Raw genomic sequence first — 18955 nt, forward strand, 5'->3', positions numbered from 1 at the left:
AATCTTACTACATATATCCTGCTCTAGCTGATAGGAAACATGCATCTTTGGACAATACCCCTAATAGAAACTTTTTTATCTGTCTAAACCCGGTAGAAAAAGAAGTCATTATTCTTATGTCAGTGTACTGGTATATGGATGGAATTAGTTTAGTTCCCTAATGTGTTGAAAGGAATAAACTGTTTTATGCTGTATTTTCTAGGCAACTGATAGAAATGCCTGCAAATTCCATCATAACTGTGGATTTCAACTTAATAAAAATTAATTACATTTAAAATCATCATAATTACAATTAAAATCCTGATTAAAAATGTGTATAACTATTTTAAGAAATATTAGTTAGACTATTCATGCTACACTGAAAACATGAAAAAAAAACAACAACAACTCCCACATAAAGTGTTACTATCTTTTTTACAAAATGAAACATCTCTTAGCTGCCTCTGTTGAATACAAAACCCCTTGTTATAAAGACTAATTGTTTAATAATTTTTAAGCTCCTTATTCTTCTTTAGAAACTTCTGAACCTATTAGGTAAACAAAGCAGTGAATTAATTACTTTCATTTGTTTGTTTCATCATAAAGAGTTTGATGAAATGCTCCATTTTCCTAAAATTTATGCACACTTCCTTGACTGATTTGAACACTGGTTCTGCAACTGGCAACTTTTTTCAGCAGTTTTTATTTACATTTTTGATTTTGGAAATAGCGTGTTTTTCAGGACAAATCTGCAATGATTGTAGTTTTGCTATTTCTTTTTCCAAGAACAGCCTGATGTCAAATGTAATTATTTGCAGCTAAATTTGAGCTTATAGATAGAAACAAAAGTATACTGAATGAATAATAACAGCATACTTAATGGATCTATCTCTCTGTGAATGCATTTGGTCATGCTTCAGTTAATTCAGGATTCTACCTTAATGGATACATCTATGTCTTCCTTGGGATTAAAATGATGGATGATATGAACAAGATCTTTGGTTTAGTCTACAGTTATTGAATAGCCATCAGCCATTGTTAAAAACTTAAATACAATTGATGGTAGATAATTTAAATGCTAATCTAAGTTAGAAGGTTCAAATCAGTAAAAATAGTCAGGGTTTCAGATAATGTGTGACTTTTTATTATTACAAACCATATACATGTAGACTCATTTTCTGCTTTAGAAGAGACAGAAGCTTGATTTTATGTTTTAGTAAAAAGTCCACTAAGGTTGGGAGATGAAACAGCTTAATGAAAGATTTTGCTTTTTTCTTTCTTGTATTATTCAAATTAATTTTTTTTCTGGTGCAAAAATATTTAATTTAGATTAACACATTCCAGATGATTTCCAAATCTTATTATATTGTTTTATCCTAAATCACTTTAGCTATTTACTGTCATAAAGTATAGTAGGAAAATTGTACTGAAAATTCCAAAAATTAATATATGAACAGAGAAAAAACTCAACACTAGCACTAGGCATTAGTGCTTAGGCATTATAATGAAATTAAATTTAATTATTTAACATTTACCCAAAAACAAAAGTGTAAATTCAAACACCCTTTTTGGGGCTCAAAAAGATACGAGTGACAGATTTCAGTGACAGATTTTTTTAAATTTGTTTTTTTACCATCACTGTCACAGGTCACACAACCATGAAAATACTGCTTATAACCCTATATGTTACAAAAAAAAAAAAAAAAAATGTTACTTTTCCAAGACTGAAAGAACATCCATGAAAAAAAAAAACCAAAAAACTTTCAAAATAATTTGGCTTTCACATTGAAATCATCAGAATTAAAGAATCTCTAAGTGTGTTTTTTGTTTGTTTTTCCTTTGTCTTTTGTTTATGTTGACTTGGTTTTGTCTGTTTTCCTACAGAAAATATAGCCTAGTTTTCTTACTTCTTCTAATTCAATTGAAAATCTACATTTTCTGATCATCTCTGCTGATCCTAAATGTCCTTACTGCGTAGCTTTTTGTTTGCTTGTTTGTTTGCTTTTTTATGATAGTATGCTTAAGAAAAAAATAAAAGAATGCATCTCAGAACCAAGAATTCTCCATTACTATGGGGTAGTTTGAAAAAACTTTTTCTTACTTTGTCCAAGGTAAAAATGAAATAGAATCATGAAATGAATAGCATAAGGATACTGCGGAATTAAGTATCCTTAATAGATCCATTGGAATGGAATTAAAATACAGCTTGTTTCTTTCAATTTCACTTTAATTTTTGCTCTTATAACAGTAACTGAATTTCCTGTTTGACACCTATAGAAAAGAACAGTTTTCAGCAAGAGAGAATAAGTAACATGTTTTTGGAAAAATACACAATTTTTATCTTTATAGACACTACATTAATTACGTAATTAATCCCTCAGATTTATGTGTTTTCAAAGAAGGGAAATTTTCCTCCTCAGTGGTGTCGCAGACTTGAGGATCTTTAAGAAAGTCTAGACCAACTCACTCTTGAAACTGACCATTCTATAACTAACCATATAGAATGAGACTAACCATTCTATAACTAGATGATCTTTAACGTCCCTTGCAACACAAACCGTCCTATGATTCTATGATTCTATGATTAAGATTTATTACTTAGACACAACACACTTCCACTAGTTTGTCTGTAAGTCTGTGGTCTATGTAACTAAGCTATGATAATACATTGTAAAGAGATTAGTCACATAACAATAATAATGAATGGTCTTGGACTGGAATTCTGGAGGGAAATCTCTGTTTTATGTTTAACAACTGAACTCTGACATCTACTAAACTGGTATATTTGGTGACCAACTCACTGTAAATGTGTTCAGTGTTTAATTCACTTATCATTTCAACCCCTTACCCACACGTTAAAAAACAACATAAAATAAATCATCTTATTCAGAAGAAATCTTCTGGGACATTCTACCCTTTAATTGTAATCCTGCATCCCTCTCCCCCACCCTCATCAGGGTACAACACCCAAGAAGAATAACTGAAGTTTGTTTTCCTTAAACTATCATTAGGTTACAAAAATGAATATATTAGATAAACAAACAATCGCACACACATTCTCTGAGGCTTTGCATATGATATAAAAGTGAAGAAACTGATTATTTTCTCCCACTCTCTTGAATGAACTGAATGAGTAATGGGATTGGAATATTCATTGGTAGCATCTGTGATAAGTAATTAAAATGTGGTGTTGAAACTACTTTCACAGCATTAACACTTCCCCAAAGCTTATGATTTAACGAGCCCATTTATTGAAATCTTCACATAATTTGTATAAGTGGTCCCTTGTTATCTTTTACCACACTGTTCAAACCTTACTTTTAACTTAATTCCTAAATATGCCTACACTTTTTGGCACATATGCTGACTTGTGTCAGACTAAATAGTGCTACTGGGTAAAACTGGCACCAATTTGGACAATTTATTTATCACCCTGATGTGCTGGTGAATCAAATGCTATTCATTTTAGGAAAACTGTAACCACTATCTATCTATCCATCTATCTATCCATCTATCTATCTATCTATCTATTTATTCATTTACTATAAATGATTATATTTCTGTCTCTGATAATGTCTTTTGACCATTAAAATATGGAGCACAAAATCTAAGATGAAAGATTTATCTATACTTAATTATATAGATGGCAGAATCTACATTTGATTTCATCATGCTAGGCTTTCTCCATAATATATGGAAAGAAGCAAAAATGTTTATCTCAAGATAAATCTATTCTTAAACTAACTAAATAAAGTAAATAAAATCTCAGTTGTAAGATATTTAATTTCCAGATGCCTACAGTTAGGGAAAATGAATCTGTCCTAGAGAATGTTATGTTTTTTCTTCTCTAATCTTTGAGGAAAAAAAATAAAAATGTACTATCATAATTTTGGTATTCCTGCATATTTTGTAATTCTGTTGAAGTGCTCCATAAGAAATAAGAAAAGTTATAGAGGGCGCACTGTGTTCCTAAGGAAAGCAAACAAACAACCAAACAAATCACATAAAAAAGAGGAAAAACATAAGGAAACTAGCTGCAGCAAAAAGGTTGGACTGTGGTAAATTATTCTAATTCTATGTCTCCTTTAGTTCACAAGTAGTTATTTTCTGTTCAAGCTCTTCTGAATCAAATTATTTTTTTATTTTCTCGAAGCGATAAATGAAGTAAAAGATTTGATAAAAGCATGACAGATACCAAGAAGTAGAATGCAAATGTTATTTGGTCAGTAACAGCTAATAGCCTACATTTGCAAAATACTTTTTTGTTGTTGTTGTTTTTAATTGTAGTTACATATTTACTAAAGTTAACTGTAGTACACCAAAATTGGTGTCATTTTGATATATCTCCTAGAAAAGAGTAAAGTACAAAGAAATGGCATACAAAAGAATCACTTTTTCCCTAAATAATCTTTTTCTGTTTCAAATATGATTTGTAGGCCTTAAAAATAGAAGAAAAAAAAAAAAAAAAAAAAAAAGAAAACTTTGCATAAATGGAACTGTCTATAACTTAAATACCTTTTCAATATAGTATATTTCAAGGATAAACGTCACAAATGCCCAAAATGAATAATTCAATTACTACATTGTATTGGGTAATGCTTATGTGGTAAAGCTGTGGTAGTGGGGGGGATGCAGGGATGGCTTCTGTGGAAAGAATCCAGAAGCTGCTGCATATCAGATAAGGGCCAGCTGAAGCCGTCTCCAAAGGGACCCGCCGCTGGACAGAGCCAAGCCAAAGTGATGTTGTTACCTCTGTGAGAGCAGATTTAAGAAAGGGGTAAAACCTGCAGCACAACAGAAGCTGGGAGATACAAGTGACAACCAGCCCTGCAGACCCCAAGGTCAGTGCAGAAGGAAGGCAGGAGGTGCTCCAGGTGCCAGATAAGAACTTCCTCTGTGGCCTGTGGAGAGGCCACTGGTGGAGCAGGCTGTCCCCCTGCAAAGGCTTCAGGAATTTCTTCATTTAGCCCCAGAGGGCTGAAAACCTTAGAACCAGATGAATCTCAACATACTGATGACTGTCTGGTTAACTGTTTTTTAGTTGGAGACAAAAATACCTCTTTGACAAATTCCTTCCTGTGCAAGGAACTTGCAAGTTTGTCTCACAACGTCAATTAGCCAACCTAGGATTTACTGGAGTGTAATATGGAAATTAGCACACACTTTTAAAATCATACAATTGGTTGTAATGTGTACATTCTGAGAGGATTTAGTGGTGCAGCATTTTCTACAGGTTTATCTACAGCATCTCTGTAGAAATAAGGACAGAACCACAGATCCACAGAAGGTAGATCAGTTCACTTTCTCCCTAGTGATTTAATAGGATATTTAAATATTTCACCTTAAGACAGGATTGTTTCTGTCCCTGGGCAAGAAATCTAATTTAGATGCCTGTATTAGTTTCACTGGATCTGAGCCACAGTGTACTTAATACTCAAAGATTATACATTATCCTACTGATGTGACTAGCAAGCCTGTAAAAGGGGTATTATTAGCAGTGTTGCAGGCATAAAGGCAATAATATTTATGTTTTATTCTATGCTGCTTTTTAGCATTTATTGTTAATTGATGATCTACTATTACAAGCCATTGCAAAAACATCCATTATAAACACAATATACTGGTGAAGTACAAGTTATCTTTAACTTAGCCATTTCTGTGAGTAAATATTTGTACTCTTTATCATGCATGCCTCTGCTGAGATCCATTAAAACATATGCTTAACGTCCTCATTCTTACTAATCATGCTATTCTAGGCACCTACTATCATGTGTTAACTCTGAACTCTTGCTTGTAAATTTCTTCAGCAATCCATCAATCATCAGCAATTCCTCATGCTCTTAAGAAATGTAGTAAAAAGAATGTTTTACCCAAAAGAAGCTGCACACATTCTTGGCTCATGCTGTACTCTTGACACTAACAGCTATATTACACTGTATTCAGACATTCAGCAAAAACAATTTATTTTTTTTACCTCAGTAAATGGGGTTATACTAGCACTAGTGGAACATACAGGGCTAGGCAGAGGCTCAAACATGCTGCTGAATTGCTAGAGGATACTTCCAGATGCAGATTCAGTCATGGAATGGAAGACACAAGCACAGAATAAACTATTCTATTTTGGGAAAAGGTCAGAAAAAGATGAGGTGAGCTGTCTGAATTCTGAATTATATATTTTGATATCCTATTACTCAAGTCTGACCACATTGCCGGTGTAATTAAAGAACCTTGAGAGTGAAAGGAGGCATCATAAAACACAGGCTATAAATTTAATCCTTCATTTTCCGTCAATCTTTCAAATCTGTTAATAATCTTTTCATTCTATGACTTCATCTTTTTTAGTGCATTTAAAAGTAAGGAACCCAAATCTGTTTCCTCAAGGTCTAGTGATTAGATTTTAATTTTGACCCTGCTTCTCTCAGAAAGCTTTTTAGTTAATTTTCAGTGGAATCAAAATGACAGAATGTTTTATTGGATTTTTACTTAAGTATAAACCATAATAGGGAAAATTTCACCTCTTGGTAATAAAAAATAAATTTTCACCTCCAGTTCTCAATAACTTTCTGTTAAAACTTTGTTATATCTTAACTTTAATCTGGAAATAATTACTAACACTTTTTCAGCATTACTGCAAATATTTATACAATAGTCATGCATAAAAGTTAATTTTTAGATTAAACAGAAAACCAAAGAAACCAACTTACACCAACCTAAAATTACTTTTGAAATTTGAAATTCCTTAAACAGCTTTGAAACTGTTATTTTTTTCGTATATCCCGTTGACTGGTCACCTGCCTCCTGACTGTTCAAAAAGGAACACTATCTCAAAAAACTGGAATTGAATCTGAATTAAAAAGTTTTATGGGATTTTTTTCTGAAAAATCCAGAATGTAATTCAGTTTGAGGTTAACACAACTGTATTAGAAGTTTATAGTTGTGTATCAGTGATGTGTGATACTACTACATGTTTTTATTTGTGATGCATATCTATGATAGGCAGTAGAAGTACCTGGTGTACTGTGTTTAGCTCTGGGGACCCCAGCACAAAAAGGACATGGAAGTATTAGAACAAGTCCAGAGTAGGGCCACGAGGATGACCAACTAAGGCTGAGGGAGTTGGGGTTGTTCAGCCTGGAGAGGAGAAAGCTCTGGGAAGATCTTATAGCACCCTTCCAACACCTAAAGGGGGCCTACAGGTGGGGAGGGTCTCCTTGTCAGGGAGTATAGTCATAGACAAGGGGTAATGGCTTTGAACTAAAAGAGGGTAGAGTTAGATTAGATATAAGGAGGAAAGTCTTTGCTCAGAAGATGGTGAGGCAATGAAACAGGTTGCCCAGAGATGCTGTGGACGCCCCATCCCTGGAAGTGTTCAAGGCCAAGTTGGATGGGGCTTTGAGAGGTTAATATTCAGAATAGCAACAAAGATTCACAACAAACAAAAAATGTTTGCCTCATATTCTTTTTGTCATTTTTATTGCATGGTCAGAAGGAAATAAATTTTGCAGACTCATAGACAAGGATGAAAAAGCTCAACAATATTTTTGTTGTATCAGTGAATTCTTTATTAATTCATCAGACCCTCAGCTCAGGATTTGATCTCCAAGGAACAGTAACTATGCCCAAATGAACCTGAAGAGATTTAGATATGTAAGAACATTGTCTCTTGCTTCCTATGTAGTAATAACTCCTGTAGACATTGATATGATCTGCTATTATTGCTAGTACAATTATGGAACAATCTAAATGTCACCTTTAACAAATAAGACTGAACTGGCAGCTGTTTCTAACTTTACTCATGGCTGGCTAATTATCTGTTTTGTGACCTTCCTCAGAAACACGAGCAGTCATTTAACCTCATTTAATCCTATCTAGCTGTATTGGGTGTGTGTGATGAGCTTTTTGCAGCAGGCAGGCTTGTACGATGACATGCTGTGAGGAGGAGCCAGGGCCTTCCCCATGTCAGACACAGCCAGTTCCAGATGGCTGCAAAGGCCCCACCAGCAGGGCATGGCTGAGCCTAGCAGTGAAAATAGTGGCACCTCTGAGAAAATGTATTTAAGAATCATAAAATCAATTAGGTTAGAAAAGTCCTCTAAGATCATCAAGTCCAACCTCTAACCTAGCACTCCCAAATCCACCATTAAACCATACCCCTAAGCACTACATCTGCAGTTGTTTTGTATACCTCCAGGGATGGTGACTCAACTGCTTCCCTAGGCAGCTGGTTCCAGTTCTTCACAACCCTTTCAGAGAAGAATTCTTTTTCTAATATCCAACCTAAACCTCCCCTGGAACAATTCGAGGACATTTCTTCTTGTCCTGTCATTGTTGCCTCAGAGAAGAGACTGAACCACACCCTGCTACAACACCTCCTTTGAGGTAGTTGAGAGCAATAAGGTCTCCTGAGCCTTTTTTTCGCCAGTCTAAACAACCCCAGCTCTCTCAGAAGCTCCTCTACAGATTTGTTCTCTAGACCCTTCAGTAGCTTCATTGCCCTTCTTTCGACACACTCCACCGACCTCAATGTCCTTCTTGCAGTGAGGGGCCCAAGACTGAACACAGTATTTGAGGTGTGGCCTCACCAGAGACAAATACAGATGGACAATCACTTCCCTGGTCCCACTGGCGATACTGTTTCGGATACAAGCCAGGATGCTGTTGGCCTCCATGGCCACCTGAGCACACTGCCGTCTCATTTTCAGCCAGCTATCGACCAGTATGTCCAGCTCTGTTTCACCAGCCAGCTTTCCAACCACTCTTTCCAGCCATCCTGTAGCATTGCATGGGGTTGTAGTGCCTCAAGGGCAGGACCTGGCACTTAGCCTCACTGAACCTCCTACAGCTGACCTCGGCACATCGGTTCAGCCTATCTAGATCCCTCTGCAGAGCCTTCCTACCCTAAAGCACTTGTGCCCAAATCTGCAAAATTACTGAGGGTGCACTTGATCCCCTCATCCAGATCATTAATAGAGATATTGAAGAGAACTGTCCTGATACTGAGCCCTGGCAGACACCACTAGTGACCAGTTGTCCAAACTGAAGTTGTCCAAAACTTTCAAGTTGTCCAAACTGACTGACTTGCTGCATACTACAACTTGCAGGCCTTTATCTCTTCTTAAATTCTGCAGTGTCCCCGAGAAGAATTTGGTTCCATCAGCATCTGAACTACCTTTAAAGAAGTTTTAAGTTGCTACTAGGGCATCACTTAGGCTCCTCTTCACCAAACTGAAGAAGTTTGTTCCCTCAGGCTCCTAGCTCATATACCATCTTGGTAGCCCATCACTGGACCTTCTCCAGCTTCTGTCTATACCTCTTGAACTGTGGAGTTCAAAACTGGAAATGGTATTCCAGGTGCAGCCTTACCAACACCAGGTACTATCGCAATAATAACTTCACGCAACTTGCTGAAAAAGTTTTTCCTGATGTAGCCCAATATGAAGTTTTCTTCATTTGCACAGTGAGTTCATATTCAGGCTGGAATCTGTCATAAGCCTAAGTTGTTGTTTGTTGTTATTGTTCTTGTAGTTGTTTCATTTTGTTGCTGCTGTTGTAATTATTTTAGTCTTTTTGTTTGTTTTGCTTTTATTTTGTTTTGTTTTTGAAAAATTACCATTCTACATACCTTTTTGGCATGTTATAATGCAAGTGGTTACTCCTCTCCAAGTTCACAGCTCTGCATATATTCAGTGTTTGTTTGCCTAACCTTCAGATTTGTTGAAGCTACTCTGAATGAAGGGCTGCCATTCTTTTTGTCTAATTCTTAAAAGTATTGCTCTTAAATATCCAGAGTGTTCAGCATTTTCAGATTATAAACTGGTGAGAGTTTTCACAACTGTGATTATAGTATAAATAAAACAAAATAAAACAAAATTACCTGAGGTGGAAGCAGTGGTAATCTTACATAAGCAAGCAGCATACTTAGGTCACTGCATCGCCTCTGCATATCATACTTCACCCACATCATTAAGGCATGGAAAATGGTCTCTTCATCAGGAACATTCACATCATCGCTAGCAAGAAGTTTATGGAGTTCTTCAGCTGGTAGAAGTAAAAATTCTTGGTTTCTTATAACTTCCATTATATTCTCCTGAGAAGAGGAAAGTATTTCAGATTCAGTAATACTGGAAAAATATAAAAGCAGTTGTTAAAGCTAATAAATCCATAGGATTAGTCAGTATCTGTCATACCCAGCTTTCTTATAGCTTATAAGAAAAAAACAAAGATGACTGTAGTTAAACAGCTATATTTGTAACTCATATATCAATGTATTCCAAAAGCAAAAGGAAGGCAATATGGTAATATTGTAATTAAAAAATGTCAGCATTTGGTTAGCCAGAACAGCTAGTGCGGAGCTGCATGCTGTTTAAAATTTTTATAAATTTAGTTGTAATTGAGCAGTCAATGTATTTTAAATCCTTACATGCATATGCACGCATTTCCCCATATTTTTCACTACCTGATACATTTCTCAAATAACCTGTCAGTCAGATACAGCTGTATTATCAATAGCCAGATAATGGTTGTCTAGAAAAATAAGGCTACAAGAAAGATCAAGATCATGAATTTAGCATTACTTCATGAATTTGCTTAAATAGATTTTTACTGTTCAGCTAACAAAATGTATACAACATTTAAAATCTCACAGTACTGAAATTTATTACACATATAGGAATAACAAAAACATTAAACTAAACAAAAGTACTTAATTTAGATGACTGCATCCTAGGTGAAGTGCTGTCTGAACTACCTACCCTACAATAACAGGACACAACAGAAACGCAGTTCTGGGGGGTATCTTACTCTGACCCTAGTAAGTCACATTTTGTCCTTTTATTCCCATCTAATACAGGCAAATCATGATTTTAATTCGCCAGCATCATATATTTTGAAAGTCACTGTTTAAAAGAATCACTGTTTAAAAGAATCTATTTAACACTATCTGTGTATTATTTTTTTTTTGTATAAGCTAGCAGATAGATGAATAGATGATACAGATGAATAGGTAGATAAATAATAAAGACATAGATGTAACAAAATCATGACAGACTGAAATTCATTTAATTGTGTGAGGCAATTACATGCCAACTTATACATGCAAATAAAATAAATCAAGTAAAGCTGAAAGTGATGCTTATTATTATGAATGTGAACACTTCCATGTAAAACTTTTAATAATGTACAGCTTTTTTTTATATACACAAACAAAAAGGGATGCCAACACAGGAGGTAATCAAATGTATATATATACATATAAATATACTTATATATATGTTCATAATCTTTCTTAACTGCGCTGTTATTTTCATATAACTGATAATTACATACTACAAGATCATAGAATCACAGAATCATAATTTAGGTTGGAAAAGACCTCTAAGATCATCAAGTCAAACCTTTAACCTATCACTGCCAAATCAACCATTAAACTATGTCACTAAGCTGTACATGTACACATTTTTAAAAGACCTTCAGGGATGGTGACTCAACCATTTCCCTGGACAGCCTATTCCATTGCTATGAACCCTTCCAATTGAGAAAATTTCCTAAAATACAACCTAAACCTCCCGTGGTGCAGCTTAAGGCCTGCCTTATTGATTGGTGCTTAGGAGAAGTGAATGACCCCCATCCCAATATAGCCTCCTTTAAAGTATTTCTGGAGATCAGTAAGGCCTCCTGAGCCTTCCTTTTGCCAGTATAAACAACCCCAACTCCCTCAGAAGCTCCTCTACAGATTTGTTCTCTAGACCCTTCAGTAGCTTCATTGCCCTTCTTTCGACACACTCCACCAACCTCAATGTCCTTCTTGTAGTGAGGGACCCAAGACTGAACACAGTATTTGAGGTGTGGCCTCACCAGCGACAAATTTAGGAGTTTTAGGAGTTTTAGGTTGGATGTTAGGAAGAACTTCTTTACCGAAAGGGTTGTTAGACATTGGAACAGGCTGCCCAGGGAAGTGGTGGAGTCACCGTCCCTGGAGGTCTTTAAAAGACCTTTAGATGTTCAACTTAGTGATATGGTTTAGTGGAGGACTTGTTAGTGTTAGATCAGAGGTTGGACTTGATGATCTTGACGTCTCTTCCAACCTAGAAATTCTGTGAAATTCTGTGATTCTGTGAAATACAGATGGACAATCACTTCCCTGGTCCCACTGGTGATGCTATTTCAGATACAAGTCAGGATGCTGTTGTCCTGCTTGACCACCTCAGCACACTGCCAGCTTATATTCAGCTGACTAATGACCGTTAACCCCAGGTCCCTTTCCGCCAGGCAACTTTCCAGCCATCCTGTAGCCTTGCATGGGGCTGTTGTGCCCCAAATGCAGGACTCAGTTATTTTTAAATTGCTTGAGTAAATGTCAAGAGGTAGCTAAAAATATATTGTTATGGACTGAGGTTTTAATCCGTTGACTTCTAATAAAGCATGTTTAAATTGTGTGTCTAGAATGCTGTAAAACAGCTTAGAAATGTAAAGGAAATAGTTTGCAGACAGTTAACTAAAAGTTGGCTTAATTCATTTTAATTAAAAAGTCATAAAACTTAGAAAATTTCATTGCACTTTTCAATAAAATGATTTATAAGCCAAATTTTAATTAAGGTTGGTTAAAGAGACATTAAATCCCATTATGAAGAATATATAACTTGACTTGTTAATAGGAACCAGTATCAAACTTTGCAATAGCATATTAATTCAAAGACCTAACATTATTGAGAAGCATTATGATGGTAGAATACATTTTATGAACTTAATTTTGAAGAACACTCAAAGCAGTGGCTCTGAATTAATAATAATAATTTTAATATTATTATGATTGATTTTTTTATCATTTTAAATTGTGTTTTCATTTGGATATATACTTAAGGATAGCTTATTCTAGCCTCTGTACAGACCTACTATTAACTGAAAGGAATATCCAGCAGTTTCCAGACAAAACATATGAGTTTGGTAAGCCCAAATCTTCTGAACATTTGAACTTAGAGTAGTTTCCTTTGAGTCAGATCTGAGTATTGTAGAAATAGATATTTTTTAAATCTTTACAGAACTGTAACTACTTTGTATATGTATACATACACACACATTTATATGTTATATTCATATATGTTTTACATATATAAAACAACACTAAAATCCAGTTTCTTGATCTTCAGAGCTCTCTCCTTCAAGTATTTAGCATTTCCTAAATTGATGATTGAATTTATAACACCTATAGACCACATTTTAATTTCCTGAGATTCATTTGGAGCAGCAAAGTGTATTTCAATGGGCTGCTGTTTTATCACAACAGAAATAGCTTATTATAAGTTTTCATTACAGAAAAAAAAAAATCTGCTTCTCTTTTAAAATAAAATTTGCCTTCATTTTTTGCACTTCAGGGAGCAGGATAAAACAGATGTCTGCAATCTACTGGTTAAGATTTTCAGAGTAGATGGAATAGCTTTTTTAATACTCCAGGTCCAAGATAGTCATTAACCTACTCAGTCCTGATGTAGTGAAGTGCTTTTAGGAATGCTTAAGTCCATGGAAGATCAGAAACCTTAACTCAAGAAAAGGTACTCAGCATTTAATAGGGTTCAGGGTTATGTGACAGAGGTTTATGAGTTTTCAGGTGTATGAGTTACAGTTTTTGACCTGTAATTTTTGACTCTGGAACTTAAGGGACTTTGTAGATCTGGTCTTCATGTCTTTTCTCATAAGTCTCGTAAGATAACTGAGATATGTCTAATGCCTCTCCTGCATGGGTCATTCACTTAGCCTTTCCCTTAAGCAAGAATTATAATGTTTTAATTAAGTATTGTATTTTTGCTTTTAAATTAGAAAAGCAGTAGAAAGTATGAGAATCTCTGAAGTCACAGAGAAAGCTGTGTCTCATATGGTTGACCTTCCACTTTTTCAAAATGAGCATGAAATAACCATTGCTGTGGGGCTATAGCCCCACACAATAAAGCTGTTTCACTTTTAAACCTTTACAGCAGCACAGAGGATTAGAATTAAATGACCATAAAGTGTTATATGAGTGAAATAATGTAAACAAAATATATCTATATTTGAAGGTAGATAAATAAGCATGTGAGTATCTGAGTCTAACAGATTATGCATCATAGGAACACAAATGAACTAACGAAATTTAACTATTACCACACAGAATTTAATAAAAATGAATTCTATTACCTATGTCCTTATAATAATGTTATCAACACAAATTAATTTGAATTTTTTTTTAATCAAGTCTTGTAATGATCATTATTTCACGTGGAATCAAATTATCTTGCAAAAGTAAGTTCTTACTGATGTTTATGTCATTGAATTCACTAATCAGCACGTATGCAGTTGTAAGAAAGAACCTGAAAATTATTTCTTCTACATATTAAAAAAATGAATTAATTTCACACCTTGACCATCAAAGTATGTCATGTTCAGAGAGAGCTAGTTAGAATCTGTTACAACATCAGAGCTGCTGTAGCAGTAAAATGCTTAGCAGTACTTTTGGGTTTGGATTAAGGGGTATTATTTAAGAAGTTTTATGCTTGATTGCTTTTGATACAGTGACCTTTTCAATATGAAAATGAGAAATCCTTGAAATAATTCTGAAAACAGGCATCCATACACTATTTTTTAATTTAAGTACTAAGTAGCTAGTGTCAATGAACGTTTTAAATCGTATTGCTTTTTGTTTTAAACTAAGTCTTCATTAGAACATATAAAGTAAATGAATAAATAGCACATCTTATTTCCATATTAAATTATATATTATACTTGCTGAAGTGCTAAAATACTGAAAGAAATTTTGATTTTGGTCAAGCCCCACACTATTTCAGGCTGGAATTACTGCTGCTGTGCATTGAATTCAGTCCAATTCCTCTGTATGCCCAATTTTCTGTACCAGTTGTATATCATATAAGACTATATTCCCTATTTTCAGCATTACCAAAACTACTAGCTTTTGTTAAGACTGTCCTATCATGTATCTTCTTTCCAAAGGTGAATGGACCTTTCAATTTGCTGAACTCTGATTAGACAAAAGACTAGTACTTTTTAGTATGTTTACGGTCTGGTTTGCTAGCCAAATGATGTATCTCATCTAAGAGAGAGTTCCACCTGCCCTGTGTAATCATATTTCTTCTGGTACCAGATGCCAGGCAGATGTTGTTATTACTAAAGGGATATAAAGACTGGGGTGTTAAAAGGATAGCAGCTAGTGGGAAGAGATTTTGTGGCTGTATGCTCCTCTGAACTGTGTCAGTGGGAACAGAGAGCAGCAGCTGCTGCTTTTTGGCGAGAACAGATAACAAGTGAGGATAGAAAAGATGGTGACTACTGTATTATCTCACTGAAATCTAAATAGAGACTTCTAGATGACAGAGTTGGACTACCACAATGTCAGTAGTTCCTTTCTTTACTTGCAACTTTCAAATTAAATATCTTTCCAAAGTTTTAAGTTTTTAGGATATGACTGCAGAATTAGCCAGATTATATAGTCTAATTCAGGTCAATATTATGTGGCATACTGGGATTTCACAGTTAAAATGTAGTTCACTATCTGTTGCTAATGAACATTTGCTGATATGCCAGTTCAAACTGGCTAAAATTTTCAAGCTAAAGTGCCCTAATCTTGCATGCTTCCTTAATTTGGTCAGAATAGTTAGTTTGTTTCCTGCTTTGCTGAAGGATCTTGGCTCACACATGCCTCATGCATTCTTTTTCATATCTAAGAAAACCCAAAAAGACTAAGCCTGCACATGAAACAGATACAGCTTGCTAAATGGATGAGGATAACTGTATATCTTGGTTCCATGGATAGTCTTCCAAAACTGTTCTGGAAGGTCTTGTATCCCATAAGCCCTGAATCTTCTGGGTACTCTTTATATGAAAGATGCTCAAGCAACCACTGGAACAATCACTGGAGAAATACCACTCCGTAACTGCTACCCCTGTTGGTGAAGGAACAAAACCATTTTGTAGGATAGGAGGACATGAGGACCATCATTTGCAACTTCACGCAGTGCAGGATAATTAATAACTGGGTAAGATGATGATTTTAGGAGAAGAGGATGTCTTCCACTAAAAGCCCTGTCAACGCTCCCCACCGCCTCTGGGCATTGCTAGAACGCATGGACAGAATAAAACTCAGGATTCTGTAGGAAGTACACCACCTATTAGCCCATATTGATCAAACCAGCCCTTGTAACACACTCGTGACTGTGGCCAAGATTTGGAATTGCAGTTTATAGCATCTTAGGTAAGTGGAGTAAAGACAACATTAGGGTTAGAGAAGACAAAAGCCACAAAATCAGCCCTGTTGTGCTTTGGGTTGCTCAGCAAAGGTTACCAAGTGTGTCTCAATGTTGAATATAACTTGCTGTGCATGAGTATGGTATATGCTAGAGGCTAAAACCTGTGGATTAATAAAGCCTGCAGGTAATTCTTTACTACTGCACAACTAGGGAGAATGTTGATATTCAATTACAGTGGTGAGGGTCCATCTGTGTAATCTGGCCTTTGAACCACATCACAGCCCAGGTTTGGATGCATAAAAGCATGAGTGCAAACTTTCAATATTTATGTGAAGCGCCCCTCTCCCCCACCCCTGTATTTTATTTATTTATTTGTTTGTTTGTTTGCTTATTTATTTATTTATTTATTTTGCCTTAGTGGAGCCTTAATGGAGCCTTTGTCTTGTTTACTCTGACCACATGCATAGAAAAGGCCTTGGCTCTGATGAGGCCACACCTCAAGTACTGTGTTCAGTTTTGGGCCCCTCGCTACAAGAAGGACATGGAGGTGCTTGAGCGAGTCCAGAGGAGGGCAACCAAGCTGGTGAGGGGTCTGGAGAACAAGTCTTACAAGGAGTGGCTGAGGGAGCTGGGTTTGTTCAGCCTGGAGAAAAGGAGGCTCAGGGGCGACCTTATTGCTCTCTACAGGTACCTTAAAGGAGGCTGTAGCGAGATGGGGGTTGGTCTATTCTCCCACACGCCTGGTGACAGGACGAGGGGGAATGGGCTAAAGTTGCGCCGGGGTGTTTTAGGGTTGGATATTAGGAAGAACTTCTTTACCGAGTGGGTTGTGTGGCATTGGAATGGGCTGCCCAGGGAAGTGGTGGAGTCACCATCCCTGGAGGTCTTTAAAAAATGTTTAGATGTTGAACTTAGTGATATGGTTTAGTGGAAGACTTGTTAGTGTTAGGTCAGAGGTTGGACTTGATGATCTTGACGTCTCTTCCAACCTAGAAATTCTGTGATTCTGTGTGATTCTGTGAAAAGGAAAATGAAGGACAACAAGAAACTTGTATAAATCCAATCTGATTAAAAGAAAGCTAGCATTCAGAAAAAAAAATAATATATATATATAAATATATATACATATACATATTCCTTGCTGTTAAAGGATGAAGCTTTAGAACTTATTTCCAGTGGGGCAGGCAGGGAACAGGTCTATTATAGCCATTATAATAGTTTAGCATGCAAAAGGGTTTCCTGAGAGTGCACGGAATAGTGTTAGTTTCCCTCTCAGTTTTGTTTTAACCCAGTTACACACACTTCTGTTGAACCTAATAACATCTGATTCACTGAAGAGTGTTTCCTATAAAGACATAATCTCAAAGACATCTGGAGATGGATAATTTGCCACTTTTGCAGTAGCTTTCAGAAGTAAACATGCTCAGCATTAAAATGCATGTCTAATTTTGCATTTGAACAGTCTTCCACTAATACATACCAGTTCTTATTATGAACTGTGATTAATGTGCCCATTAGCATCAAAACTTAAAAAACAAATAAACAAAAAAACAAACAAACAAAAAAACACCTCTAAATAACCTCTTGAGTCTTTAATTACTCTGCTTTCCACAGTGTAAAGATTTGCAACAACAGTGTTTTTCTCTGTCATTAGCTATCTCAAAGCATATGTGTTCTATATCAGATGTGATATATCCTATTGCTGGAGAATCCTTCACTTAAGTTTTGTTTGGGTTAAAGTGTTAAAAATTGTACTTTACAATATTTCAGACTCCATAGTAATTTTAGGTGAAAACTAATATTAAAAAAAAAAAAAAAAAAAATCACAGCAGAGACATGGTGAAAACTTTAGTATTTCTGATCACTTAATATAAAAACTTCATATTGAAGAAAAGTATATGCCTTCCAAAAGCATTCTTGAGAACAAGCAGCCCATCATAGGAAAAATAAAAGTTCAAGAAATGCCTGAGTCATTTGCCTGAATCAATCTCACAAACACTTTTCCTCTTCCATTGTCAGATGCTAATTTACTGCTAATCTAATCTAGTTAAAAAAACTAACACAACATTTGTGAGAGTTTTATTTACTATGAAAGAAGAGGCTATATTCCAAATCAGAAGAACACTAGAGCACAAAAAATTCTGATGGAGAAACACCTTTCTGTTTAAAGTTGGCTTCCAAAGATTTCCACTCCATAAACTAGTCTGGAGAAAATGGAAACATTCACCACTCCACAGTATTTCAGAATATAGAAAAATTCATACAAAGACCTGTGATCACCAACAGTGGTGATTTCCGTATCTTTTCCAACAAAACAATGGTATATATTACAATGTAAAATAACCACAGTATTACATCTTGATTAGTTTGTCAAGACACAAGGCTCCTGAAAATTTGTCACATTAGGTTACTGTTTTTGATAGAACACCTAAAAAACTGTTAAATGAATGCTGAAAATATATTACCCTATTGTGTGAATCCCAAAGGACAAATTTCAGACTGAAGTGAAACTCTAAAACATTTGCCACCCTGCATATTACATTGATGGAAGTGACAGATACTCTTGTTTTATTGGTTGTTATGAAATGACTGATTTGGAAGTAAAAGACATTATGTTTCACACTGTCCAGGACTCTGCAGGTTGCCATCAAATAATCTCATGCTATAATGTACCATAACTTCTTAGTGTCGGTTCTTTATTGGGAAGGGAAAGGAAGAAAAAGGAACTTTATAGCTGTGTCTAGTCA

At 35.5% G+C, this 18955-nt stretch overlaps 1 protein-coding gene across 2 annotated transcripts in view; it reads right to left on the reverse strand.

Annotated features, from left to right (window-relative positions):
• Positions 1 to 18955, reverse strand: part of KLHL1 (kelch like family member 1) — a gene marked incomplete at both ends in the record, with an annotated part of 232836 nt that overhangs the window by 77410 nt on the left and 136471 nt on the right. For both annotated transcript variants that reach the window (XM_082753437.1, XM_082753436.1), the window contains one exon: positions 9854 to 10066. In XM_082753437.1, coding sequence (XP_082609563.1) covers positions 9854 to 10066 — 213 coding nt within the window. The remainder of the gene's footprint in view (positions 1 to 9853; positions 10067 to 18955) is intronic.

Source organism: Aythya marila, assembly GCF_965140915.1.
Source record: "Aythya marila genome assembly, chromosome: 1".
Lineage (NCBI taxonomy): Eukaryota > Metazoa > Chordata > Aves > Anseriformes > Anatidae > Aythya > Aythya marila.